Raw genomic sequence first — 27287 nt, forward strand, 5'->3', positions numbered from 1 at the left:
GAGGAAAAAACTCATGTTTATTCAGCCATGGATTTCACATTGTGAAAAAAGAAGAAAATGTACAAAATAATGCCATGGAAATTGAATGAGTCATGACATCGACGACAACAAAGCAACATGTGGCCTCATTCTCACATTTTTGGTCTTTTGGAACAAAATCCTTCTCATAGCAGGCAACAGCCGTCATGGAGCTCGAATCCAATCGAAAACGCGTGCAGGACGACGTCAAACCTCTTCTTTTAGCCAACTAAAACAAAGCGAGAGCGGGAACAGGATTGTGCTTTTGTCTTTTTAAAGTTTCTGAAATGAATAAATGATGGGAAGGGCAGCCGGGTGGTCGACGCCCACTGCTCCAGTTTTGTGGTGAAAAGCAATTGTGGCCGTCATCAAGTTTCTTAATGCGGAAAGCCGCAGTGGCTGACATTATGTAGTGAATAATTGCCAGAGGGGGGAAAAAAAAAAATTAAACCCAAAAAAATTATTTGAGGGGGAATGTTTGAATATTATATATTTTTTTTGCAGTCCACATGTTTACATATCATCGTTTAGTAAAACAAAAGTTGACGTGATGAATTTGTTTGCATTAATGTTATGTAATCTGATTTATGACTTGTTTACGCCACAATTGGTTGGCAAACTTTTGTGACATCATCGTGAACACTTAAAAAAACTGCAAGTTAGTGTTTTTATATTTTTTTTTTTGAAACCCTCTAATAAAACATCCCACCTCACAAATTAGATGACGTTGCCGTTTATTTTTTTAATTTCCTGGCGCGGGTCATCACGTGACTCCACAGCTAATTGTCACACTTTTTCAGGGCCTTGAGGGTGAGTTGGCAGTGGCTGGCGGGGTGCAACGCGGCGGCTGATTTAAGGCAGGTTTGGCGGAGCTGAGTTGGAATTCTTTTCGCTCGACCCCCTGCGGCCTTCCGCGGCCTCACACTGTGAGTAATCTGAGCTTCCTCCTCCTCCTCCTCCACATTAGGACTGCACAAGCCACGGTGTGACCAGGTACCAACCCCCTCACGTACAGAAGGGAAATAAATAGCAATGAAATAATATCTCCGTCGATAACCAGTCGTCTGTGGAAAACAAAAGTAGCATCTTATAGTCCGGAAAATACGGTAATCGACTCGCAGATTTAATTGGCCGATATCAGTGCTCCCTACCCCCCCCCCCACACACACACACACTTTACAACATAAAACAAAGATAATAATATTCAAATAAACATTTAAAAAAAATTGACAAAAAAATTGGGCGATTTTTGCTATTTTTTTTTTCTGTGTTATTAAATTTCTGCCTGAAATTAATATCTTTGTGGTTGTAAGCGTTAAGGGAGCTAAAAATATGTTACATTAGTCATTATATATTTTTAAAATGACTCAGCTGATTACTCGGTTATCAGAATTGTTTAAAAAAAAAACAAATTTCAGAATCCGCATCAGTATAAAAAAAAAGCAGAGGAGTCCGACCTCCTACCGTCATAAAGTGTTGTTGTTTTTTTTTATTGTGTCCCCTCTCAAACCGCCAATAAATATCCGTTGCAATACAAATAACCACAGAGGGAGTCTCATCAAACTTCACTGTGTTGCACAGCAAAAACTCTTCCAGCATTAAAAGGCATAAAGATCCGCCAACGGGGTAAAAAAACCAAAAGCATGAAATGTACTTCGATGAAAGGGTGAGTTGAGCACATAAGAAGAACTCATGCCGGTTGTGCTGAGTCAGCAGCCGCAGGGTGAAAAAGCAGCATCAGCAACAGAAAGCGGCATCCCCGAAACAAGGTGGCTCCGCCCCCACAAAAGTTCCGCCCTCAACTCTGCACGTGTCATCATAAGCGGGGATGGGGGTCAAAAGAAGGAGCTTATTGCCAAAATGAAAAGCTTTGTGTGCATTCAAGTCCAAATACATGCTTGACACTGCAGTCCAAAACAAAAACATCAAAATGCAGTCAGCAATGTGCCACGCTAGCCCGTTTGGTTCTCTTGTTTTTTTTTTTGGTCGAGCATCCGTCTCGAAGGTCTTCTCTTGGAGCGCCTCACAGTCGGGAGTTCAGTAGATGATGAGAAACCAAGCAAAAAAAAAAAACAAGAAGACATCTGGAAGAGAAAAAATAGTTTTTTTTTTTAATGTTATGCCAAAATACACAAGCAAATCCTCACTAAAATCAGCCTGTCCGAATTCCATCTCAAGACTTCCCGTGTATAAATCAAACTTGACTTAATTGGTCCAAAAAGTATGACTTTATCCGTCTTTGTTTGTGACAGCCAATTAAATGCCGACGTCGCCATTATTTCCGTCTGTATGCATTTTCTAACTTGACCAAAACAAACGGCCGATCTAAAAAAGCAACTCAGTCGAGAGTGCAGTCAAATGTTTCGATTTTAGCACTCGCTTTAACGGGCTTGGCCAGACCAATGAGAAGCTCCATAAAGTCTAAACGGGATCGTTGGCGGACGCTCGGACGTTACTCTTCCCTCGGGGGGGTGGGAAGGAGACTTTTATTGCAATCTTTCTTCGCTCAGCCTTTTTCCCCTCCCGCCCTCCCGCTCCCCCTCCTTTTGCAATTTGCCTTTACCCGGCAAGCAAGCTGTCAGCCTGAACCGTGGCGCACACAAAAGGCCAGCTGAGGTTTAAATAAGTGGCAGGATTAAAGCCCTCGGAGACTGTTTTGAGCCAGGGAGTAATCCCGAGCTATTAGCCGCTTCCCGGGCTTTATCCGACGAGGATGTATGCGACGGATGCTCGCCCACGCCTTGTTGTCAAGAGCTGGCAGCCATGTGTGGGTGACGGGTTCGCGCCATGCCGCCCCCCCCCCCGGGCCCGGGGCGACTGGCGGCTACCGGAGCGCCTCCTACGTCGAGCCTGCTCAACATCATCAGCGTTGCGGCCGAGAAGGAGGTCAGGAAGAAATCACGGGCAAAAGCGACGTGTTTACAAGACAGCGCAGTTCACTTTCAATCTTGAATTCAGGGATGTTTGAACTTTTTTTCAGACCGATACCGATACCAAGTACCGATACTTCTTTATTTACTTAAATTCACCGCAATGACAAAACATTTTGAACAAAAATTTCTTTTTGATGCATATGTTTTAGCCGGAGTATAGCCCCACCTACTGCCAAGGAGGACTTGTCAGGTTTATTTTTTTGTGTCTAGTATCAGGAGTAATCAATACCTAAAAAATATTCGATAGTATCGGCCCGATAGCGATATCTGGTATCAGGCGATTTTAGTCTGTTAAAACTCCAATAAAGATATGGATTTTAAAAAAATGTCTAATTATTTGGCCATTTTTTTGGCAAGCGTGTGGGAGCTAATGTTTGAACATAATGTATTAATGAGTATAAAATTAAATTTTTTTTTTTTAAATAAATCAGCTAATTCTTGTCAATTTTAATTGAGCTAATATCGGCCGTCCAATGATTTTTGTCAAGCCTTACAAACCTAGTCCTAGATTCTAGTCCTTAATTTATCGAAAAATATCCTTTTTTCACAGCTGAGAGGCAAATATTACTTCCGCTTTCCCCACATCAGCCACAAAATCCTGCTTTCAAATCATCAGATGACGACAGCGACGATCGCTTTTGACACGTGATGGCAGGAATGTGTTAGATGTTAAATTTCGCACCCCCGTTACAGTTCTTTCCACAGACTGTCGCTTCTTTCACGTCACATCCGGGTTGAGCGTGTATATTACCACGCAGCAGATAGAGAATCTTGCTTTTAGATAATGTGAGACGAGTAAAATTTGAAGCAGATGTGCTAACCACTAGCTTACCATGCTAACAAAATGTCTCATATTTAAAAAACAAAACAAAACATCGGAACAATTACGATGGAAGGCGAGTTCACTGCTAGTCGTGTTGATTTTCAGTTTTTGTTTGGTGGATTACATTCCGTGTCCTCCTGGTATGCTAACATGTGGCTCTGTTTACGTAGCGACTGCCATTACACCCGAGTAACAAACTGGACTTAAATGTAGCTGAAACATGGCTTTTAGGGCAAGCACTACAGAAAAAAAGAGTGATAAGCGCTTGTATTTTCACTGGTGGAGGCAGCACTTCATCAGAGAGCCACCGAATTACACTTGTGAACACAGCGTGTCGCCAAACACAAATGAACCACTCCGTTCTTTTAGTTTATACGTGGGCGGGTGGGCAGGTACTCATGGAACAAGTATATCAAGGTACTACCACAGAGGCCTCCAAAAATGGGAAACGCTACAGAACTGTACCCGACCAAGCCCAGTCGAAAGCCTTGATGAATGCTTCCCGACGGGGCAGCCTCCTCCTCGCCCGCCACCGGGAGCGTGACCTCATCAAAAGGAGGCGACGGAGAGAGGATTAGCCCGGGCCCAGGCGTTGTGGCCTGCTGGTGTGCGCCCCCGTCCCTCCACCGTCTAATTGGCCAACCGGCCAGGAGTAACCTCCCCCACAGGAGCAATAAAAGTATCCTATTCTACTTCAATTACCCTCTCTGTCCTCTGGCACATCCCCGCCGTCACTGAACTAACGCATGCAAAATCCTTGGTCAGCCCCCTCCCTCCCAGGACCTCCCGCCATTCGACCTGGCTCAAGAACCACTCCGACATTCCTTTATGTGTGCAAAGAACCTGCTAAAAGAGTCCAAGAAGTAAAGAGTCGGCCTGGATTCAAAGGCCTTTCGGATTGAGACTCGCAATATTCCCACATTACTCGACTCTTAATTCCCACGCAAAGAATTTTAGTCATGCGTGGTCGTACCAAAATTGACGACCACATGGTATCCCACCGCACATCTTTGGAGTTTTCTCACTGCATTCCGATACGCGAGAGGGGGGGCGCACAGTTAGAAGGAAGGAGATAGCATTTGAGTTCTTGAGTGCTTGCGTTCTGCACGCAAAACATTTGAAATGCTCAAGAAAACAAGATGGATGGAATTCGACTCCTGAAATTTGAACCAAATTGCTGCTTTGAACCAAGATGGTTGATTTCCTGGGTTGGCTGCGGGTCCTCGCTGGGGGGTATGTTTTTTTTTTTTTTTTTTTAAACTTTCCAGTGGATGCAAGTGAGTGACTTTTGGCCCGTGGTGTAAGAACACTCAAGCTTGAGGGGTCTCTAAGAGAAACTAGTTCTCTCCGAGGCTTTGGAAAGAAGAGCTTCAGCACACCAAGCAGGGAAACGAAACCCTGACTCCCAAGACAAAGCACAAATGTAAATGTTCTGCCCTGAATCTCAAGAAAATATCCACAACAGAGCAATGGTAAAAGTTTGGACCTGAATCTGAAAGCGCTGCCCAGGACAGATCAAAGCTACAAAAAGAAACAACGGAAGTCCTGAATCTTAGATGAGCTCCCTTGGCAAGCGGCATGTTTTAATTATCTTCTGTCTAAAATATGTTGTGGACTTCATTCTATTTCCTGATTTCGGAACAAATTTTGATCGTTTGTACTTTTCTTAAGAGCATTGCCTGATTTACTCAACCTTTGGACCATTTCTGGAATACCTTAAGGATTGAGGCCAGTAGAGGTGTTCAGGCAGGCAGATGCTTCCAGGTGCTGACAAAGGCGGTGGGGATGAGGGAATACGGCACCGTGGTGATGCTGTTCCACGTGTCCAGTGTGGGATCGTAGCAGTCCAAGGTTTTGCAGCGCTGCGTGCCAAAGTAGCCCCCCACCACATAGAGTTTGTTCCCCGACGCCACCGCCTGGCAGCTCATGCGCTTGGCCGTCACGTCGCCCACTTTAGTCCACTGGTAGCTCTCGCTGCTGAACTTGTATGCCGAGCATGCCGAGAACTCGGTGTCGCCGCCCATGACGAAGATCTGGTTGCCCAAGACGGCGGCGGCGGTGTAGCGCCAAGGCTGCGGGCAAGACGCCGGCACGGTCCAGCGGTTCTCTTGGGGGTCGTAGCATTGCACTTTGGGCAGCTTGTCGTGGGTGACGCTGGTCCCCCCGAAGGCGAAGAGCTTGAGCTTGACGCTGACCACCGCGGCGTTGCTCACGCCCTCCCTCAAGGGCGCCACCATGGTCCACTTGTTGGCCGCCGGGTCGAACTGCTCCACTTGTTTGAGAGACACAGACGGCGAGGCGGGGAGGCAGCCGGTCGCCGCCGTGTGACCGCCGACCACGTAAAGGCAGTGTTTGAGTTCCGCCGAGCCGTGGCCGAACCTGGCGATGAGCATGGGCGCCGCTTTGGACCATTCCTCGTGCACTGTGTCATAGACCCACACATCTTTGGAGACGCCGTTCTCTGAGCCCCGCCCCCCCGTGATGTACACCTTACAGCCGATGGCGCAGGCGCTGAATTCCTTCCTCGGGCTGGGAATGTCCGCTTTGGGAATGATCTCCTTGGCCTTCTGGTCCACCAGGTACAACTTGTCACACATGAAGGTCTGGCCCCCGAGGAGGAAGAGGGCGTGGCTGGTTTTCCGCGGTCGGGCGCACTGACTGTTGACGACGCCGTCGTTCTGCAGGATCCTCAATTTACACCGGATGGCCTCGTCCACCAGCTCTTTGCTCCCAGCTTGGGCGTTGATCAGCTCCTCGGTGGAGACGTTCTCCATCAGAAAGATGGCGGGCAGGAGGGCCAGGCGGACCGTCCCGAGGAGTTCTGGGAGGTCGCAGTGGCGTCTCTCCAGGTCATAGTTGATCCAGTTCAAGGCTGCCTCGTACACAAGCCGCTCGTCCTCGGTCTCTAGCTCTTCGTGGGACAAAAGCTGCACCACCATGTCTTTGGGCAGCTGGAGGAAGTCCTCCGTCTTGCAAATGGCGGGGAAGTTGCTGAGGCACATGCTCCAGGAGAGCTCCGACAGCTTGGTACACTGGTGGGCGTCGGAGAGCAGCAGCATGCCTAGGCAGTTGGACGGGTGAAGGTTCCTCTCCAGGAACTCTGCGCAGGCATCGCGGATGTCTTGGAACTCCAGCATGTCTCCGGCCTCCAGCAGCGACTCGGCGTTCTCCTCGTTGATGACCACCCGCGACGTATAGGCGTAGTCCAGCAGCAGCTCCAGCACCTCCGGGTGGATCGAGTTGTGGAAATCCACCTCGCTGGCCTGGCTCTCACGCAGCCCGCCGCTGAACATGGCCTCGAAGTAGCGGCTGCATGCGGCTAAGACGGCGCGGTGGCATGGGAAGGAGCGGCTTCCGGCGTGGAGAAGCACGTCTGTGAACAGACGCTGCTGCCGTAGGGAGTTCAGGTGCATGAGGACGCTGTCGGCGTACGACGACTTGTGGAACAGGTAGATGTTCATGGAGCCGGTGCTGGCCCGCGACTTCCGGTTCTCGTGGACGCACACGGACATTTTCATTGAATCCTGGAAATAAAAGCAAAGGGGGATTAACATTTTTTTTAAATCAGATACAGACATTACTTGACTTACAAATTGAGTTACAGAATGCCGTTCGCCCGCTTTGGCCCATTTGTATTATCGGTCACAATCGTGCGTGAACGTTTCTCAGCAAACGACAACGATGACGTCCCCCCCCAAGAATTCAAATCATCAAAACAATTGAAGGTGACAACAAGGTCGACGTGCATGAAAGAGATGCTCGGGATTCCACGGATGACAGAAAGTCAACGATTAGGACCAACGTCTCGCATGAGTGGTTTTCTCACTTGCTGGTATTTCAGGTATGTGCGCAGTAAAAGTTCACACTGCAGCTGGTTAACTTAGCCGTAGAAAGTGCTAACCAGCCCTTCAATGTCAACAAGCGTGTGAAAAAAAAAAGAAAGTGTAAATGTTGCCTATAATATAGCACAAGCTATGATGCTAACAGATAGCTCTTCAGTTTGTAGTGGTTTCAGTAATAATTTCTTCTTTTTCTGTGTAAAAAAAAAAAAAAAAAACTCATTCACTGCCATTGACGAAAAAAAAAAAATTAAAAAAAAACATTCACTGCCATTGACGAATAAAAAAATAAAAATAAAAAAAACATTCATTGCCATTGACGGATAAAGCAGTCAAAAATATATTCATTTTACCGAGGTTGGCAGTGATCGCATTATGTCGCAAATTGTAATTTCACACAAATGTTGTATTCCGGCGCACATTGTACTACCCGACTTTTATGTTCCAGACATCATAGTGAGCATCCATGCTTGAGAGGAAATATCAAACAAAGCAGAAAATCTTCAGCCCGACAGGACGGGTTGCATTCCAGCGCCGACAAAGGCAACAACGCGTCACCTTGTGGCCTCTGGTTCTGCCAAGATGACAACCATACACACTGCGCCAATTCTTGACCTAATTATTCAATTAGAAAAAGGCTTCCTGGTAAAGTCCCGCCGAATCATCACGTTAGACTCAGAATCTAACAGAAAACTCCACCACGGTTTGCTAAAACATCCATTTTCGGTAGCGTTTGCCCTCACGAGAGTCTCGGACAACCAGAGCCGAGCAAGCGTTCACACTCATTCACACCTGTGGAGAATTTCCAAGCCCGAACATATTTTGACCAAAGCCAACATTAAATCCCCAGAACCACAAAACTTTCACGCAAACGTGCTCGCCATCTTGATAGCTATCTTAAGAGCGGAAGGTTTTCCTGAATCGAGCACATGATTTATTTTTTTTTTGTTGCCCTTACGCTGTTTCTCAATCTGGATCTGATTCTGTGCTTTTGAAGAATATTAGCAACGTTCTGAAGGATGAAAGAATAAGTTCAAACAGCTGCCCTTACTCTTCATTGATGGAAATCATTTCCTGCTTTTTCCAGAAAAAAAAACAAAAAACAATCTGTGGCTAACTGTTGTTCCCACACTTTCCGCTAACAGATAAAAACATTTTTCTTGTTCATTTTTTTTTAATTTGGTTTGTATAAGGTTAGTCAAAGTCACAGGTGGGAGTGTTGTTTCTGTAAATAATCACTTCAATCATGGTTTTGCGTTCTCATTGCCAGACATGACTAATGGAGCCATGAGCTCATCCTAACAATCATCAAGCATCCGGTTCACCGTGGTCCTTTTTAAATGCACAGCTGCTGACTTTTTGAAGTGTCCTGCTGAACGTAAACAAGCCATTTTGTTCTGTTTGGTATCGCTCTTGAATCGTAATAATCAGACACAAATGCCAACAAACAACACCGGGAGAGCCCCAGTGAGAAAGTCTCTGGGCTCCATCTGAGGCCTGGCTGCATGTAAACTTGAAATCATTGCCAGGTGTCCACAATCACGGACTCAGGAAGAGGGATGGGAATGTGAAGGGGGGGGGGAGTTTCCTCACAAGTAAACATGGCGATCAGATGGGCCACTTGGAAGAGACAAAAAGGAAAAGCGAGAGGACGTGGCGGAGACCATTGATCAACAGCAAAACTCCCCTGGATTTAATTTAGCGTTTCAAGCCAGCTGTCGTTGCACATGCGGCGGCCGAAAAGCTCATTTACCCGCCAGCGACACCTGATGTCGCCATTTAATGTCTCGGGGAAACAATCAATGACATATTACCTTCTTGCCCAGAATGTACCGATACCAAGGTGGTGATTATGTCCTTATCATACAAAGCACTATTCCCTGGACTCTTTCTGTTTGATAAATTTGTGTTTTTTTTTTCTTGTTTTCCAAAAAACATTCAAATTTGACCCGGGTTATATTGAAAGAATGATCTGGTCTTGATTTACTCACAAATGTAATTAGTCACTGTAAAATGTGACACTATTTAGTTGAACACAAAGCTCTTGTTGTGTTGTATGACAGTTGGATACAATTAAGGTTAATTGTTTGTTTCATTGTTAATTGTTTTTGTGTTTCCTGTAGTCCGGTGCGAGCGCATTTAATTGCTCCGTCTGTCACTATATGTCGCAGCTAGCGTAGAGCACAGCGGGCGTTGTCAAAGAGTTTATGATAGCAAAACAAATCGGGGTCCTTAGAATGGGAATCTCACACAATGCAGACCACCACACAGGCTGAATAATGATGTCAAACTGTGATTTTAATGGCCGAAAAGAGACTTGAATGTGTTGCGTTTACATTGCCGCTAAATGCTCAATCTGGATTACATCTGGATTAAATTGAATTGTACAATCTTTGGCTCAAAATCACATAAAAGGGATGAATTTTCACCAAGTTAAAAAAATTGGAACATGACAAGTTGAGTAATTCACACAGTGGGCAATTTTGGAGTTTCAGTAGATTAATATTTCAATGTTTTAAGCGAAGATATGACACAAAATGTGTTTCCATTGTCGTCCTAGTTCTTACACTGTGGACACTTTATTATTTAGTCGCTGATATCTTGGAGGAAACTCAACCTTTTGCACCACTCTACAAGATCTTACAAACTATAAATCCATACATTTATCCGTTCGATATGCATGCATGAAATCATAAAGTATAATTAATAACAATGTCGTAATCAGCATAATAATACATTTATAGTAGCCAATAATGCTTGAGTCTAAAAATATGTACTGGATAGTTGCATTAATCGCTCACCTACTGTAATGATCATCAACATTTGGCAAATATATTCACAATTTCTGCGTGTTATTACGTTACTAAATATTTGATTAAGTCCGTCTCGTGGCTGCTCTTTGTTCCTGTTGCATTCTGTACTGCATAATATTGTGCATGGCGTAAATATTGCTGCTTGCTCTCTATCTTGTGGTAATAATGCTATTTGGCGTAGAAACATGTTTCTTTTTAAAATTGCAAAATAAAACAGTGATGGTTTCACTGACCTCTTCGCGGGAACGCAGAAGTTCAACCTCGCCCGTGGAATCCCTCGGACATACCCGCGGTGAAAGAGCCACGATGCGGCCGCCGTGCTTGCCGCTCTTCTGCTCCCGTTACCACCGAGCGCAGACCCGACCCAGTCGTCCGCGACGTCACTTGTGCGGGCTGGGAAGAACGGGATCTTAGAGGTGATGATGAGGTGGTGGCCGCTGGTGGGTCGTAGTTTCTTCTCTTGTTCTCCAGCTGAGACTGACGCTTCTGTTCGCTGGACCTTCAACTCGGTGCTTTGGGTTGATTGGGCGGGGTTGAAGCGGTAGGCGGGACGTTGTTACGCTGTCGAGCCAATCAGGTCGGAGCATGAGAAAGGGGGGAGGGGTGTTGGCATGCAAAAAAAAAAAACAACAACAACAACTTGCGCGGTCGTTTTTAATGCACACGCACCATGCATCTCTTTGATTTGCTTTTAAGTGTGTAGTTAATGTGTTACTAAATCCATCACTTCCGGTTACGGTCTGGGAACTGCTGAGCTCATGTTGTTTTGTGGGAATAACCTGTTGGAAATAATTTCCATATTATGTGTATTTAAGGACGTAAAATCACCTAAATGCATGTGAAACTTGTTCCGAAAGATCTACACACAAAATCACCCAAAGAATAGCATACCTACACTATACCTTCGTGCCAGATGAAACTACAATTTAAATCTCAATCTAAATTTTTCAACTTGAATTTAAACTTTAATGTATTTATTTGTCAAATGAAATAAATACATTGGCTCAATAAACTCGCTTTCGTTTCTTTGATCGAGAGAATCACAGAAATATGGGGCAACAGTGACACCCGGTGGGCAATATGATTCAGTTCAGCGCATTAAACACGTCAAAAGTCACGCAAATCAAATGACACTCACAAAAATTACGTTTATTATTTTTTTTTCCACAAGCACAAACAGTTGCACTTGTTGACGGTGAGTGGAAAAACAACGACAACATATCAATTTTGACGAGCGAAAACAAACAAAAAAATAAAGAAAGAGCGTCCCCTTTAAACATAACTTCAACTTCAGCAAAATTACTTCCGCTCTTGTCTTGGCTCCGCCCATTACATGATATTGGGCTGCTGCTTGCGGTCGGAATCTCATGATTCTTCACTGTCCCCTCGGCGGACCATGTTTTCGTCCTTGAACGTTTTCGTCCTGCTGGGGGTCTTGTCCTCCTGCCGGGGGCTCCGACAGGACACCCGGGTAGACGAGGAGCTCGCTCGGAATCGACAGCCCTCCAAATGGGGGTCGTTGTGGCCGCTACCCCAGCGAGTGGACACATTTGACGTGTCGTTCAAGTTAGCCGCCGCCAGCTTTCAAATCTTCGACGGCAAAGCGTCGTCGTCCGGGCCGAGCTGTAACCTCCTGCAGAACGCGTACAGGAGGTGACATTGATGTTAATTGTTTAGAAGTCGTTGTTGTATGACCATGAGGGGGAAGTCACGAAATATTTATGTTGTAAAGGGAAACGATCAGACGTTAAAGTACAATAAGGAAGTACAAATATTTTAAAGTTGATTTTGGAGAAGATGCCTGAAAATTAAGATGTGCGGTACAAAAACGTCCTTACAGATTTTCAGGTATCTACTCAATTTACAACAAACGATTTTCACTCAGTTCCTTCCCACCTCTTGCAAACATTGGATTTAACGATTTTTTTTTGTTATATCAGCACAAAGTTACACACGTGATGCAAAAAAACCCATACAACCAGAGTTATTAGATGTTAAAATAAGTACAAAGCAAAAACATATACACAAACAAATATATTTTTCCGTTATCTGTTTCTCATTATTTTTCAGACATTACATTAGAATTTAATAATTTTTGGTGCCACACTGCCTACCTCCAACCAATGCCATCCTATGCGGCCTCACATATTGCCCATGCCAGAAACAGCCAGCGAATGACGACACAGCTCACCCACCTCTGTTCTTTATTTTTTTAACGTCTTCCTTTCCAGGTACTACAAGTACATTTTTGGCGGTGTTAAAACCAAACGGCCACACTCACACGACAAGTGGACTGACTTTCCTGAACTACTGGGGCTACAGGTGTTGATCACAGATCCAGACCCGGAATGTGACCGTTACCCAAGTGTCACATCAGACGAGTCATGTAAGTTCGTCAATTATTAACCTTGAATTGCTTAATAGTCACTTCAAGACAATCTTTGCACACATTTCACCTTTTTGTTAATGTGCTGTTGCCACAGTTTACAGTCATATAGAACCGAGCAGCCAGGATGGAGTTGATGTCTTATTGTAATAGGCTCTGTTTTCTGTCTATGGTCTATCACTGGTACCATTTTCTTCCTTGTAATCACTTTAGTGTCCTATAAAGTTACTCAAAGTGCTTAGACAATGTCACATGATTGAATGATGATTGATCAAGATAAAAAAACATGTTTGTGTCTTCAGATGAACTGTTGGTGGACCTGCCCTTTGCAATCCTGAAAGCGCCAAAAGTCTGGGGTGCCCTCCGCGGTACACTGTTTTTTTTTTTTTTTTCAAATGTTTTATTGATTCTTTTATTATCTTTGTTTCTGTCTCCCTTTCTGAATGGCAACTTGCTGAATCTTGAAATTTTATCACTCAAAAGGGGAACAAGAACTCTAGAATTTTGTACGAAAACTACTGTTGCAACAAATCGCCTGACGTGAAAATAAAAATGACGTAAACTTGTCATTTTCATCCAGTCAAGACACCCTTTGTCTGTTTTTAGGACTGGAAACATTCAGTCAGTTGGTGTACGAGGATGAATATGGGGCTGTAAGTGCACTTTGTCTTGCTGAAAATCATGAAATGGATGTTCACAATCAGTGTATCATTGTTCTTTCTATTTTCAATTGTTCACAATTCTTCTGTCCGTCATTCAGCCTGGTGTTTTTTTTTTATTTTATTTTTTTTAATCCCAGAAAAGTGTCAACTGGACTGAAATCAGTGACTTCCCTCGATTTGCACACCGCGGCATCTTGTTGGACACCTCGCGACATTTCCTACCTGTCAAAGTCATTTTGGCCAATCTGGTACGTCTAAAAAACAAAACTTCAAAACTGTTTACTTTTTTTTTTTTAAGTGTTTTGCTGTCATTCATCCCTGCAGGAAACAATGGCAATGAACAAGTTTAATGTCTTCCACTGGCATATCGTCGACGATCAATCCTTCCCGTACATGAGCCGAACATTCCCGGACCTCAGCCAGAAGGTAGCCTAACATTGGTCTTTTCTTGAACCAACTTGACTTTCTCGGGTTCTTTGCTGCTCTGTGATGAGGCCAGTCTGGATTTTGCAGGGCGTTCCTTCGCAACACTCGGACAATGTCTCTACTTTCCCTACAGGGGGCGTACCACCCTTACACTCACGTGTACACCCCATCGGACGTGAAAATGATCATCGAATTTGCCCGCCTGCGAGGCATTCGTGTCATCCCGGAATTCGACACTCCGGGCCACACGGCGTCTTGGGGAAAAGGTTGGTGTCGCTTCTCAGCTGCCATATTCAGCATTAAGTGTCCTCTTAGAACTCACTATATTTAACAAAACAGGCTTATGCTATTTTTTTAATTTTATTTTATTTTTACTTCTTTCAATCTTGAGGCAACATAATGCTACATGGCTGCCGCAGAGTTTTACGGCACTTCTCGGACAATTACAATAATCAGGACAGTTAATAGATTTTTTTTTTTTCCCCTCAAGATATAGTCGAGACTTTCAATTTGTTAATAAGGCGTAAAAATAACAGATGATGTATCATTAGGCCAATAGTATTGATTTGTTAAAAAATACCCATATTTGGGCATACAAAGATTCATCTTTTTCCAGGGTCTCTTTTTTTCTTTTCTTTCCACAAGTAGCAGCCGTTCTTGTGGCATTGTCTCTCGTGGCTTGAGATAACTCCTGTTGTGAAGTGACGCTACAGAAATCAAATTGAGTTGACGTGACTTCCTAAAACTGCTTCATTTAAATGGATTTCTGTAATTCTACCATGAACTAATTTTGTTATACGTCAAATATGTGCCTTCATGCAATAAATGTTTGCAAGCACCCGTCTTATTGGAGTACGCCAGCATGAATGAATCCATGTCTCCTTAGGACAGGCAGATCTTCTGACGCCGTGCTTTGCCGGCTTAGAACCGTCGGGCAGCGTAGGCCCCGTCAACCCCATTATCGACACCACCTACAACTTCATGAGCCGCCTCTTCCAGGAGGTCGCCGCCGTCTTCCCAGACGACTACATTCACCTTGGGGGTGACGAGGTGGACTTCACCTGTTGGTGCGACTCACGGCCAAACGCGTATGCAAATGTCTCCACCGCAATGCACGAGACTTGACAACATCTCCTCTTTCCAGGAAGTCCAACCCTGACATCCAGAATTTCATGGAGCAGCAAGGCTTTGGGAAAAACTACAGCATGCTGGAGTCCTTTTATATCCAAAGGTCGGGTATGGAAAATATATCACCAGGTTGAATCTTTGACGATCAATATTAATATTTCTGTCTTGATGTAGACTTTTGGACATCGTGACCTCCACCAAGAAGGGCTACATCATCTGGCAAGAGGTCTTTGACAATGGGGTGAAGGTAAAGGAAGCATTGATCATTTCAATCTCAAACTCGACACCTCATTTCCAATTTTTTTTTTTTTTTTTTTTAAGAAGTCGTAGTACAAAAACGGAGACGAACAGCAGCACAAACGTTAAGATTCTGTTGCATTCAAAAGCAAACAAGGTCTTGATCACGGGACTGAAATGGTCCAGGGTAATAATTGCGTTGCGTTGAGGTTTTCTAGCAGTGATTCTCAAGATAATCACTTGCGGCCTCCGGTCGTTAGCAAATAATCACAGAATTAAAGGTTTGAACTGATTTTTTTTTAAATTTTGTTTTAAATCCAGTTCAGTACAGTTCAGTCGTATTTAACGTTTAAGTACAATACACATTTAAGCTGTTAAAACTATTGGTTTTCAAACATTTATTGAGATCACATTTTCATTTTACTCGAAAAGCTGAGCACATTATTAAGTTCAGCCTTAGTCTGGGGAACTCTGACACATAAACAGTCACTCAAACGTGTTGAGTGTTTACTACGACACTTAATTTATGAATAAAGCGTCGTGTAAGCGTAGCGAGGCACAAGTGGCGCACTAAGTTTGGCACGTTGCAGCTCAAGCCGGACACTGTAGTGCACGTGTGGATGGGCGGCGCTGACTCCGGCGGGGAAATGCACAACGTGACAAAGGCCGGATTCACCGCCATCCTGTCGGCACCCTGGTACCTCGATTACATTAGCTACGCCCAGGACTGGCTGAAGTACTACAAGGTGGAACCGCTCAAATTCAACGGTCAGTCTGTGGTGCGGGTCTGAGGAGGCTCTGGATTCATCAACAGGCTTACGCATACAAATATGACAGAGATGTAAGGAAGTTGAGGCGGAGAGGAGCCTTCATTTAAGACAATTTTATTGGTGTAGGCAGTCGAAAGAAATGCCTAGTTAAATGTGCCCGTCTAAATAAAAACAGGAGTGATATGGAGTACGCTGTTAATTCTTAAAGCTGCGTTTACTTGAGGATCAATAATGTGGCATGTTCAAAAGGTATAAATCAGACTGACACATAGCAGAAAGTGGAGCAAAACATCCTTATGAAGAGGAGTTTTGGTCCTCTCAGTTTTAAATTACATACTTAATACGGGTGTTGCAAACATTTTTGCCCCCCCCCCCCAATATAATTTTCCATATATGTGGCGGGCTATTAAAAGAAATGTACGACAGGCAGCAAAATGGCCCATTGGCCGGTCTTCGGACGCCCGCCTTTTTATGACGTGGTCGCTTGTCTTGTGTGTGTTGTGTAGCTGAAGGCAGACACACTCATCCATGTGTGGAAAGGCACCGAGCAGCAATACCAGAATGAGATGGCCAATGTCACCGCGGCGGGTTACCGGACCTTGCTGTCCACCCCCTGGTACCTGAACCGTATCGCCTACGGCCAGGACTGGCGGGGCCATTACAAGGCCGACCCGCAGGACTTCCAGGGTTTGTGTCCCCAAAATAAAACGCAACATCAAAAAATAAATAAATACATTTTTGGGCGGAAAAAAGTGGGCGAGACACAGGACAAAATTCAGATGTCATGTGTGATATCCGAAACCTTGACTTCTGTCTTCTGTCCAAATAAGTGTAAACCTGTTGAATGAACCAAAGCTAAAAAAAGAAAACAAAATTATGAAACAATCACCTAAGTTCATTGTTTCTAAATGCTCCCTCTGCTACCTTTTTCTAAAATAGGAACCGAGGCGCAGAAGAAGCTGGTGATCGGCGGAGAAGCCTGCTTGTGGGGGGAGTACGTGGACGCCACCAACCTCACGCCGCGACTCTGGTATGACGTTTCAAAGTGGAAAACGTCTTTGTGCCTATAGAAAAGAATTACTCAACGATATAAACCATTGATTCGGCTCATTTGCGATGTTCTTGGAAAGTATTTTTCACATTCCTGCATTTGACAGCGATCTCACTTGAACGTAGCTCCCAAACAGGAGAATTCACGAATACCGAACCGCAAACATGACTGTTCTGACAGGCCTCGTGCCAGCGCCGTGGCCGAGCGTCTGTGGAGCGCCAAGAACGTGACGGACGTCAACGACGCGTACGACAGGCTGTCCTCGCACCGCTGTCGCATGGTCGAGTGAGTACCCGCGCTTCAAATTTTCTGCGTGAAGAAAACAGTAAAGAGCGGGAATCATTTTCTCCCGTGTTGGCGGCAGGCGCGGGATCCCCGCCGAGCCGTTGTTCTCCAGCTACTGCCCCCACGAGTTCAAGGGAAACTGAGGAGTGCGAGAGAGAGACGATAACTGAGGAATCAAGTGTGGCGGCGCATCATGAAGGCACCTTTTTTTTTTTTTTAAATCCACACACACACACGCTCTGATCAATGCACTCTTTTGTAATGTTTGTAATACTGTGAATACAAATGCTGAAAAGTAGACATGGCATACAATTAATCTTTTATTATCATAGACAGCTGTTCAGGCAGCATGGTTTTAGTGATAGACCGTTTATCGGAGCCGATATTTGGCATTTTGACGATTATCGGCATCGAGCTTTTATTTCAAGGCCGATAAATTAAAAGCTGGTTTATTTTGGCTCGCTGGAGCACACTTCTTTCTCTCTCTCTCTCTGCTGTGCTCGTGGCCCTGCCTGCAGAGGCAGCTGGGCCCACCCACAGATTAGTTACTTGTGCAGCCAATCAGTAGTAAGCTGCCCGTTTGCTTTTTACCTCACACGCACTACAGTGGAGGTCCCGCAAGCAGAGGAAAGTATAGTGACAGACTTTGCCCAAATTTGAATAAATGTCAGTTTACGTAGAAAATGTGTGGATGGAACAAACAGCATTGTAATCAAGTCCAGAATGGGAGAAAGTTCTTTTTGGTTGTGCATGGCGTTCAAATCGGCAGCCAATCACAGCAAGCCGGCCATTCGCTTCACGAGCGTGTTCTGCTCCTGTGTGCTCATGGCCTCGTATGTGTCCAGCTCCAAGGAGAAGGTGGCCTTCCCGGAGGTCAACGTTCGCAGGACGGTAGAATAGCCCTTTGCCGTTAGAGAAAGAGCACAAAACCAGAAACATAATTTTTTTTTTCGATGAATAACTGAGGATGAGTTGCTTAGAAAAATATACAAATGAAGTGAATTGGTGCCCCGCAGCTCCCCGAAGACAGACACAAACAGTCGTTGGGACTTACCCTGGTTTCCGCCAGGGGGACGCTGGCCAGCAGCACCTTGTCGTCGTGGCGACTCTGGATGTCCCGAACCGTCCCTCGCCTCTGGGCCAGGTCGCCTAACACGGCGCCCATCTGTTCCTCCTCAACCGTCACCTCCAGGGACATGACGGGCTCCAGGACCTGCCCCCCGGCCCGCCTCAGAGCCTGCGCGGGATGGGCATAGAGCTTTGGAGTTGAGTTATCAAAAAAAAAAAAAGCGGCGTGTCATTTCACGAACCTTCAGCATGCAACGGGACACGCAGGCCGAAACCATGGCTGGTGACGTTCCCGCTTCTATTTTGACACGTTGGATCAGTGTAGACACGTGCTGTAGAGGGGAGCCCAGTAGTGGCCCTAGACAAGGGTGTGGAATTCTTTCAGCATTTTGCACTTGTGACTTGCGGCATGTTACCAGCACAGGTGCAAGGGACTAAATTGCAAACCTTTCTTACGACACCATATTTGCATTTTAATCGTCCTAACAAATGCACTTGAACGAATGAGATCAATCAATCGCCCAGCCTCACCTTGGAGGTACGAACTGTGCACTCCGTTCTCCACCGCCTCCCTCATATCTTCCGTCAAGGTCCCGCCGACTTCCTCCATGAACGCTACTTGACATGATCCGGCGGCGTGGTCCTCATCGGGTCGGACGGCCAGCTCCACAGTCACCATGTGTCTCTTCTCGCCCACGGTGCGGTCCAGAGTGTCTGTCACGGTCAAAACAGTTGGCAAACTGATCTGGCCTGGATTTGCTTGTCATGAAACTGAAAGTGTACCTGCGGCGGAGGCCTGGTGGAGGACGGTCTCCCGGTACGCCACCTGCAAAGGGCCCAGGTGGGTCTCAATGCCATACTCCCTTCGTATTCGGTCGTGGATTATCTCGATGTGCAGCTCTCCCATCCCGCACAGAATTGTCTGAAGACGGCATGACAGAAAGGTTTAGTCGTCAGACCTCATCACACCGGGTCAAGCCCTTTTCACACTGCACTTGGCAGGACACAGCTGGACGCCGGCAAACCCGTTCCTTCTGTAGTGAGCGGCGGGAACCAGACGATGGAGTGAAATGTTGATATCTTTCACGAGTGTGAAATTTTCACGATGAGCCGATCATACCTGTCCAGAATCCGGGTCGATCCGGACTTTGAGACTGGGGTCTTCTCTCTGGAGGTTGTTCAGCGCATTCTCAAGATCTGTGGTGAAATTAAAAAAAAAATTGTGGCGGATGGCAAGTAATGCAAGAAGCTTCACATGCAAACTCACCAGCCTGTTTGGCCACGGTGGGGGGCTCGATGGTGCAGAAGAAAACGGGGTCAGGGACCTCCACCCCGGAGAGGACCACGCCTGTCCGGCCCTCTGCCTGCGCTCGGCGGGTGGCGGCAGTAGCCGATGCTTTGGAGGAGACGATGGTGTCGCCGGTTACTGTCTTTGAGAGCGACAGCGCACATGCGGTAAATAAAAAGGAAGGACATGAGAAAGAGGAAGTGGCGCCAAAGTTCACCTGCTTGAGTCCGACGGTCAGGGCGATGTTTCCCGCCGTCATAGAAGAGATTTCAACGTGTTGGTCGGCAAAAGGCACCAGGAGTCTGCTCATCCTCTCGCTGATGTGGAATGTAACAAAATGTAATTATTTTATTGTACTTAAGTAGATTTTTTTTTTTTTAAGGTACCGGTTGAGGATTCATTTTTCATGCGACTTTTTACTTTTACCCTCGCCATTTGAAAAGTGATCGATACTTTCTCTTCCCGCTGAGGAACATGCCTCCCCCCCCCCCCCCCCCCCACCGTACTACAATAAAGTGTAATTGCACATCCACTCCAGTAGTTGGCAGTGGCGCTCTCCTTGCTCATTGTGAGCAGCGAGTATTAACTCTACAGTGTGTTTTTTGTTTTGCAACGAAAATGCTATAATTTATAGTTGCAGCGGAGAGTGGGTGGTGGTTGGGCAAATTGATTTCTTCTTGCTGGGGGGGGCGTAACAGAAAATAATTGAGAAGGACTGACGTAAGGAAAGGTGTGTTATTTTAGCGACTTTAAAGTATCTGCACTTTTATTTAAGCACAGAGTGTGACAATGTTCGTAGATACGCACGTGCCGTTCCTGTTGATGTTGTGCACCGCCGTCTGCGCTCTCAGCGTTCCCGAGTAGATCCGAAGGAAGACCAGAGGACCGCGCTGCTTGTCGTGCAGAACCTTGAAGGCCAGAGCACACAAGTCGTCCTCGTACCAGCGCCTGTTAAGGGCCGCCCCCCTCCCAGAAATGTTCAAGTCGAAAGTGGGTCTCAAGTCTTAACGTTCAAATTTCACTCACACCAAGTCGTGTGTCCTTTCATCGGGGGACGGCAGGAAGGCGGTGATGGCATCCAGGAGCGGCTGAACGCCTTTGTTGCGCAGAGAGCTTCCGCAGAGAACCGGAACACCTTTCCGGCTCAGAGTGATCCGCCGCACTGCCTCTTGGAGCTGAGGGTAAAACCTCGTTTAGCAGGCTGGGTGAGAATAGAGCTCCTGGGTCAATTTTGAAAATTCATTGTCACTTTTGCTTAAGAAAACATCATTTGGTCGAAATATTTGATCATGAGGAGACCCACAAAAAAACAAAGAGGGAGTCTTCCATTTTGGTTTGAAGTGGCCATTTTAGGATTATTTTGGTCATTTCCAGCTGATTGTCTCAGGCAACAGACTCTAATAAGTCTGCAGTGTATAACCCCCGTCAAGATGACCATTCATCGCTCCTGGCAATTTTCATTTCTGGTATTTTGTACCGCAAATCAATTTGGCCACGCCACTCACTTTTTGGGAAGGAACGGCATCAAAATTGTCACTGAAGTTGGTCAGCAGCAGTTCAGCAAACTCGTCATCCAGGTCTGCAACCTGTCATTGAGAAAACAACATCAAGATGACATCTTGGGTGGTAGCAGAACCAGCACAGAATTCTGCGAATAGGTGAGTTCTTCAGGGATAAGTCCCAAAAAAAAAAGAATTTGGAAGTAGTTGACCATGAATATGCGAGGGGGGGGGGGGGTTACGACACCGCACCTGTTCAATCAATGCGGTTCTGGCCTGGCAGACTTCCCGCAGGAACTCCACCTTCTCCTCCTGCGACTCGTGAAGGGGTCTGGTGTCAAAAACGCGCCCGTCCTCCGTCGGCTTCCACATCAGCCTCTGATTGGTCAACAGGTCAACAACGCCGGAGAAGTTCCTGCCTTTGCCGACGGGAAGCTACAAAGCAGGACAGCTCGGTTAGTCGTTTCCTCAAATAGTGGCTTCCATGCCTCAATTAATTGCTGGCTGCTTCTTCTCCACCTCAGTTTTTTTTTTTTTTTTTTTTACATAATATACATAACACAATTTTGGGGGTGTACTGTGGTGGATTTATGGAAATTTATTGAGGACGATTGATTTCATATGAGTAAATTTAGATGCTATCTTAGTCACCAATTACAGTTAAACTATTGTGCTCAACAAATGAGAAAAAACAAATATTATACATTGCAGTTACATTTTTTCATGTTTTTTAACGGTTTAAATTACTTCAAAATATTTTCCCGTAAATGTTACCTGGAGCAGGACAGGATTGGCTTTCAACTTCTGCCTGATGCTTTCCAAAGAGAAACTGAGACTAAAGAGAAAAAAAATTTATGTAAATCCATCTGACCCGCTTCTCCCCACGATGGTCGCTGGAGCCTATCCCAGTTGTCTTCGGGCAGTAGGCGGGGTACACCCTGAACTGGTTGCCAGCCAATCGCAGGGCACACAAAGACAAAACAACCATCCACTCTCACACTCACACTAAGCGGCAATTTGGAGTGTCCAATCAACCTACCATGCATGTTTTTGGAAAGTGGGCGGCAACCGGAGTACCCGGAGAAAACCCACACAGGAAGGCCGGAGCCGGAATCAAACCCGAACCCACAACCTCTGCATTGTGAGGCCAACGTGCTAACCAGTCGTCCACCGTGCCGCCCTCATTATGTAAATATTTGAATCAATTAAAAAGAGTACATGATAGTGGACTATTCCCTCACTTGGCTGCGGGCTTATCCATCTTGTTCAGGAAGCAAACGCAGGGGACATGATGCTTCTCTGCCTGCCTCCACACGGTCACAGTCTGGGCCTAATGGATCCACATTGAAGAGATAATAGTTTTTCTTTCAAAAAATAAAATAAAATTTCATCAGAAATTTGAAAACCTCGACACCCGCAGATGCATCAAACACGGCCACGGCTCCGTCCAGAACACGAAGAGCCCGCTCCACCTCCAGCGTGAAGTCCACGTGACCTGGTATGGCACACACATGTAAGAAAGTGCGAGTCCCAGTAGAGGACCACGACTTCAAATGAGAACCCAGTCTTGTCATGCCTGACAAAACTTGATGCGCACCTGGCGTGTCTATCAGGTTGATCCTGTGACCTTTCCAGTCAAAGGTCACTGCTGCCGACTGAATGGTGATGCCGCGCTCCCGCTCTTGAGCCATGAAGTCCGTCACCGTGTCGCCATCGTCCACATCTGGTAGGATGTTGTTGTGACCCCATAAAAATAGCGACTTGATGCCATCTGTACAATTTTACAAACTCACCTCCCAGCGCTCTGGTGTAGCCCGAGTAGTAAAGCATCCTTTCCGTAGTCGTCGTCTTTCCCGCGTCGATGTGGGCCATGATGCCGATGTTGCGGATCCTAAGACATGTTTGCGAGGTTATGGCACCGGTAGAATAAAGTATAAAGGCTCAGTCTGCATTTAAGTAAATAAGCATGGGAGTGTATGATGCAACTATACTACAGTAAAAACAGGCTGTGTTTTCAGTTAGCATTTAAATGTAAAAAATAAAATATAAGTTACCCTGAATTTAATTTTTGGTGGTCATACAAATGTTTAAAAAAAAGTTATGCATTGTGATACAACTAAAAGTAAAATTGAAGAAAATTTTAAAAAAAATTATGGTCATAACCATTATAAGAATAAACCAACCACTGTGTGGGACCAGAATAAAGTAGGTCCCACTTACTTGGACACTTCAGGGTTTACCACAGACCGCAGCGATTTCACATCTTCTGTAAAAAGAAATATGGGGTTATGCATTCATAAGTATAAAACAACTATAAGGTTTGATATTTTTTTTGTAATGGGAATGGCTAGAATCTGTCAAATAACTTACCACCAGGAAGAAAGCTGTAACGCCTCTTCATAAACCTGCTCGGTTTCCATCTGCTGCATCGCAGTACCAATAAATACTTTTCCTGCAAAGGACATTGAACGTCTCACAACAGGAGCAAGTGTCATTCAAATTCACCGCACGGTTTCTATCATACCCAAATCATCCTTTAAATGTCCAACGATGCCTGCATATTAATATCCGTTCACCTTCCAAGTCATTCTTCACAATAGATATTATTTAGACATGGGTCAATATGACTTTTCCATTGAAAACATATATATATTTTAACGATGTATTCTGGACGAAAATAGCAAATATTTACACTGAAAGCACCATTCCACATTGGCATAGGTCACATTTTTCTTGGGTACTTTTCGAAATACGTCCCCCTCGGAACGTAGAAGGAGCGTGTCGTTCCGCAAGTATAATTAACATTGTAAAACGTTCGTGTTTTGATTGGTTAAACAATTTACATTTATTTTCATATCTATTTTTTTTTTACAAACAGTGCATCATATTTATTAAATCAGCGAATTTGAATAAATATTTTTTTTACCCGAACTAGCACAACTTTACGTTGAACAGTCGGACATTGCATCGTGACGTACTTCCTCTAAAACTCGGCTCGGGAATATCGACATCTAAACAACCCGAGCCTCGAGATAAAAACATCCACTTGTCAACTTTTGAGTAACTTTATTACACCAAAAACTATTTTATCGGAACATCGTAACACTCGCAGCACAACATGGTGAGTCTATATATGTGTTAAGGTCCTTATTTCGATATTTATCACGATAACACCACCTGATGCTAAGGCTAACTAGCCTCCATGTGGCTGTCCCAAGCTAACGAGTTTGAGTTGTGTACGCTTGACGACTTGAAAATGAATTGTAAGGCATAATAAAACATTTTTTCGTAGGTGTTAAATAAATGGATTGACGCTGTGCCGCAGTCGCAGACGAACAGGATTTAAGTAACCACCTGAACAATTGTAAAACAGACATAAAAAAAAATACACATTTAAACGTAAAGAATGTACATTACCTAAAAGAAATCTGAGACTTGGTCACCCTCAAAGAGGCAAGCTTTTTTTTCCAAAATTGTTTTGCGTGAATATGAGTTTCTTTGAAAATATACAGCATGGTCTTAAATACCTGACTTCATTCTCCATAGATTATGCTTTTTGGAGAGAAAATATCAAATGTATATTCTTGAACATTATACCACTTTCTGAAAAATATGTAAGTTCTCAAAATATAAAACGTTCTCTCCCAAAATATTTGTATTCTAAAAAGTAAATAAAACAATATTGTCTAAAATGTATAACTACCTGTTTGTGTATTTAACCTTCTGAAATGAAACTTATACCTTTATTTCTTCAAATATAAATTAAATATTTAAAATTATTCAATGTTATTCTCATTAAGATTTTCGATCCTTTAAAAATATTGAACATTGTTACGTTACCCTCGTCATCCACTTGATCATTCTCACCTTGTGAATATTATTTCTTAAAATGTGAAAACGCTTTGCTATATTTCTTTTCCAGCCCCAGAACGAGCACATCGAGCTGCACCGCAAGCGGCATGGCTACCGTCTGGACCACCACGAGCGTAAGCGCAAGAGGGAGAGCCGTGAGGCTCACACCCGCTCGCACAAGGCCCGTAAGATGATCGGTCTCAAGGCCAAACTGTACCACAAGCAGCGGCACGCCGAGAAAATCCAGATGAAGAAGACGTGAGTAGGCCGCCGGCCGGGATTTCAACATTTGCCTGTTCGCAGTCAGCACACATTACTCCCGGGGTTCTGTTTAAGACCCACCCTCATGCCCCACTGCGCTCTGCTGTCGTTGGCCGCCTGTTTAGCCATTGGTGATGTGTCACTGGACAAAAAGCCCTCCATCATTTTTGCAGCTACAACCATTAGTTGTGTACGTTAAACACTTCAATGCTGTTATTTAATTTTTAATTAGTATTGTCAAATTTAAAATACACATTTTTCTACAAAGATTAATAGATATTTTGTCAACAAAATTATAATTTGATAGTGGAAAATATGTATGCCGTTATATACTTTTTGGTCGATAATACAACCATTTACCATTCAATCCAAGTTTGCATCGTGTTATATTTTTGTACAGCATCAAAATGCATGAGCAGAGGAAGACCAAGCAGAAGGATGACGAGAAGACCCCCAAGGGGGCTGTGCCCGCCTACCTGCTGGACCGCGAGGGCCAAACCCGAGCCAAAGTGCTCTCTAACATGATCAAACAAAAGCGCAAAGAGAAGGCGGTGAGTCTCATTAGCGTGTTTGTCACCCTTTCTCCTCCTCCCCGTTTCCGGTTTTGACTTTGATCTCGCCTTTCAGGGTAAATGGGAGGTGCCGTTGCCCAAGGTGCGGGCCCAGGGTGAGACGGAGGTGCTGAAAGTTGTCCGGACGGGCAAGCGACAGAAGAAGGCCTGGAAGAGACTGGTGACCAAAGTTTGCTTCGTGGGCGATGGCTTCACGCGGAAACCACCCAAATACGAGCGCTTCATCAGACCAATGGTGAGCCAGCACTGCAGTCCCGAGACAACAAAAATTGTACTCAAGTAGGAGTACTGTTACTTTCAAATATGGCTCGAGTCAAAGCAAATACTCGTTTAAGTAAATACTTGAAAAAGTATTTAGTGGAAAAACTACTGTCCCGCTCAAGGTAAAAAAAATGTTTTTAAAAAGCAATAATATATTTTGTTTTCTCCACTAATCTTAACACAATATTGAGATTAATATTGTGCTTGTGGAATAAGAATTAAGATGAACCAATCTGTTTTCATAAGACTCAGTGCACTGCCATTTTGTCCTATACCGCCCTCTGCTGTTGACTGAAATTGACGTCAAAGTGGCCCCAGGTTTGCATTGGGAAAGCCACCGCTTAGGTTTAGTCACGTGATTTTTGTAACTCAAGCCCAGGGCACTTTGACATCCATTTCAATCAACAGCCAGGACAAGCGGCACTCTAAAATCGTTACCTTAATGTCAAGGCATCCATTTATGTTGGAACTGAGCAAGACTAATAAATGTGCAGGGTCTGCGCTTCAAGAAGGCGCACGTGACGCATCCCGAGCTGAAGGCCACCTTCTGCCTTCCCATCCTGGGCGTGAAGAAGAACCCATCGTCGCCGCTCTACACCTCGCTTGGCGTCATCACCAAGGGCACCGTCATCGAAGTCAATGTCAGCGAGCTGGGCCTGGTCACGCAAGGAGGCAAAGTCGTCTGGGGTAAGTTGAAGCAGCCGTTGTAAACTCGTTTCCACCGGTCTTTCATAACTGCCAAATCATGTCGTTTGTACTTGGCAACATGATTAGTAGTAAGCCCCCCACCCCCAATTACTAACAAAGTTGAGCAACTAAACTTGAATAAGTCGCCCCCAAGCTTATATATTGATGGTTTTGAAGTTGTTCTAATTGAAATGTTTTTCCTCCTCCCCAACTCGCTCAGGTAAATACGCACAAGTGACAAACAACCCAGAGAATGACGGCTGCATTAATGGGGTTCTGCTGGTTTAAGACTCTTGACTCACTCAAATTTTTTAAGACTTGCCTGGTGAAGACATGCTGCCCGTGAGGACTTTTTTTTTTTCTGAGCAGATACAGGACGCTTGTGACGTCAACATTTGTTACAAATAAAGTTGATGTTGAAGCAAACA

At 44.9% G+C, this 27287-nt stretch overlaps 4 protein-coding genes across 6 annotated transcripts; 2 read left to right on the forward strand and 2 right to left on the reverse strand.

Moving 5' to 3' along the window:
* Window positions 1-10929, reverse strand: enc1 (ectodermal-neural cortex 1). The gene is made up of 3 exons (XM_088281520.1): window positions 10660-10929; window positions 5490-7298; window positions 1-2102 (listed from the first exon to the last, which is right to left on the reverse strand). Exon 2 carries the CDS (start codon window positions 7290-7292, stop codon window positions 5517-5519), a length of 1776 nt encoding a protein of 591 aa, XP_088137646.1. The 5' UTR covers window positions 7293-7298; window positions 10660-10929; the 3' UTR covers window positions 1-2102; window positions 5490-5516.
* Window positions 10930-11745: 816 nt separating this feature from the next.
* On the forward strand, window positions 11746-17669 carry hexb (hexosaminidase B (beta polypeptide)). Of its 2 annotated transcripts, none has more exons than XM_088280740.1 (14): window positions 11746-12079; window positions 12658-12812; window positions 13115-13180; window positions 13419-13465; window positions 13612-13722; window positions 13799-13900; window positions 14034-14166; window positions 14787-14967; window positions 15045-15131; window positions 15203-15275; window positions 15856-16033; window positions 16975-17065; window positions 17267-17371; window positions 17451-17669. In XM_088280740.1, the coding sequence occupies exons 1-14, from the start codon at window positions 11760-11762 to the stop codon at window positions 17512-17514; spliced, it is 1713 nt and encodes a 570-aa protein (XP_088136866.1). In that variant the 5' UTR covers window positions 11746-11759; the 3' UTR covers window positions 17515-17669. The 2 variants fall into 2 exon arrangements, with proteins under 2 accessions (XP_088136866.1, XP_088136865.1); XM_088280739.1 differs by lacking the exon at window positions 15856-16033 and adding an exon at window positions 16542-16722.
* A 9-nt stretch (window positions 17670-17678) lies between these two features.
* Window positions 17679-23967, reverse strand: gfm2 (GTP dependent ribosome recycling factor mitochondrial 2). 2 transcript variants are annotated; one of them, XM_088280738.1, is made up of 20 exons: window positions 23751-23967; window positions 23597-23678; window positions 23447-23492; window positions 23020-23117; window positions 22824-22949; window positions 22633-22721; window positions 22468-22556; window positions 22001-22061; window positions 21479-21661; window positions 21233-21313; window positions 20754-20902; window positions 20535-20675; window positions 19945-20044; window positions 19707-19869; window positions 19560-19636; window positions 19223-19361; window positions 18971-19153; window positions 18682-18797; window positions 18426-18608; window positions 17679-18273 (listed from the first exon to the last, which is right to left on the reverse strand). In XM_088280738.1, exons 1-20 carry the CDS (start codon window positions 23757-23759, stop codon window positions 18145-18147), a joined length of 2244 nt encoding a protein of 747 aa, XP_088136864.1. In that variant the 5' UTR covers window positions 23760-23967; the 3' UTR covers window positions 17679-18144. The 2 variants fall into 2 exon arrangements, with proteins under 2 accessions (XP_088136864.1, XP_088136863.1); XM_088280737.1 differs by having other exon boundaries at window positions 22633-22949.
* Window positions 23968-24178: 211 nt separating this feature from the next.
* On the forward strand, window positions 24179-27285 carry nsa2 (NSA2 ribosome biogenesis homolog (S. cerevisiae)). The gene is made up of 6 exons (XM_088280743.1): window positions 24179-24347; window positions 25149-25336; window positions 25740-25890; window positions 25967-26146; window positions 26667-26859; window positions 27080-27285. Exons 1-6 carry the CDS (start codon window positions 24345-24347, stop codon window positions 27145-27147), a joined length of 783 nt encoding a protein of 260 aa, XP_088136869.1. The 5' UTR covers window positions 24179-24344; the 3' UTR covers window positions 27148-27285.
* Window positions 27286-27287: the final 2 nt, after the last annotated feature.

The sequence above is a fragment of the Idiotropiscis lumnitzeri genome, chromosome 18 (genome assembly GCF_059441095.1).
Source record: "Idiotropiscis lumnitzeri isolate Australia: NSW breed Sydney's pygmy pipehorse chromosome 18, RoL_Ilum_1.0, whole genome shotgun sequence".
In the NCBI taxonomy this organism is placed as follows: Eukaryota; Metazoa; Chordata; class Actinopteri; order Syngnathiformes; family Syngnathidae; genus Idiotropiscis; species Idiotropiscis lumnitzeri.

Excerpts from the sequence above, each read along its gene's own strand:
- gfm2 (XM_088280737.1), bottom strand. Across the intron at positions 20,903-21,232 it reads ATGCCGTTCCTTCCCAAAAA|CTCCAAGAGGCAGTGCGGCG; the intron begins GTGAGTGGCGTG and ends TTTTACCCTCAG. Across the intron at positions 19,870-19,944 it reads TGACCGTCGGACTCAAGCAG|ACAGTAACCGGCGACACCAT; the intron begins GTGAACTTTGGC and ends TCGCTCTCAAAG.
- enc1 (XM_088281520.1), bottom strand. The coding sequence starts at position 7,292 with ATGAAAATGTCCGTGTGCGTCCACGAGAACCGGAAGTCGCGGGCCAGC.
- nsa2 (XM_088280743.1), top strand. Across the intron at positions 25,891-25,966 it reads AAAAGCGCAAAGAGAAGGCG|GGTAAATGGGAGGTGCCGTT; the intron begins GTGAGTCTCATT and ends CTCGCCTTTCAG. Across the intron at positions 26,147-26,666 it reads AGCGCTTCATCAGACCAATG|GGTCTGCGCTTCAAGAAGGC; the intron begins GTGAGCCAGCAC and ends ATAAATGTGCAG.
- hexb (XM_088280739.1), top strand. The coding sequence starts at position 11,760 with ATGATATTGGGCTGCTGCTTGCGGTCGGAATCTCATGATTCTTCACTG. Across the intron at positions 14,968-15,044 it reads GAGGTGGACTTCACCTGTTG|GAAGTCCAACCCTGACATCC; the intron begins GTGCGACTCACG and ends TCCTCTTTCCAG. Across the intron at positions 17,066-17,266 it reads AACCTCACGCCGCGACTCTG|GCCTCGTGCCAGCGCCGTGG; the intron begins GTATGACGTTTC and ends CTGTTCTGACAG.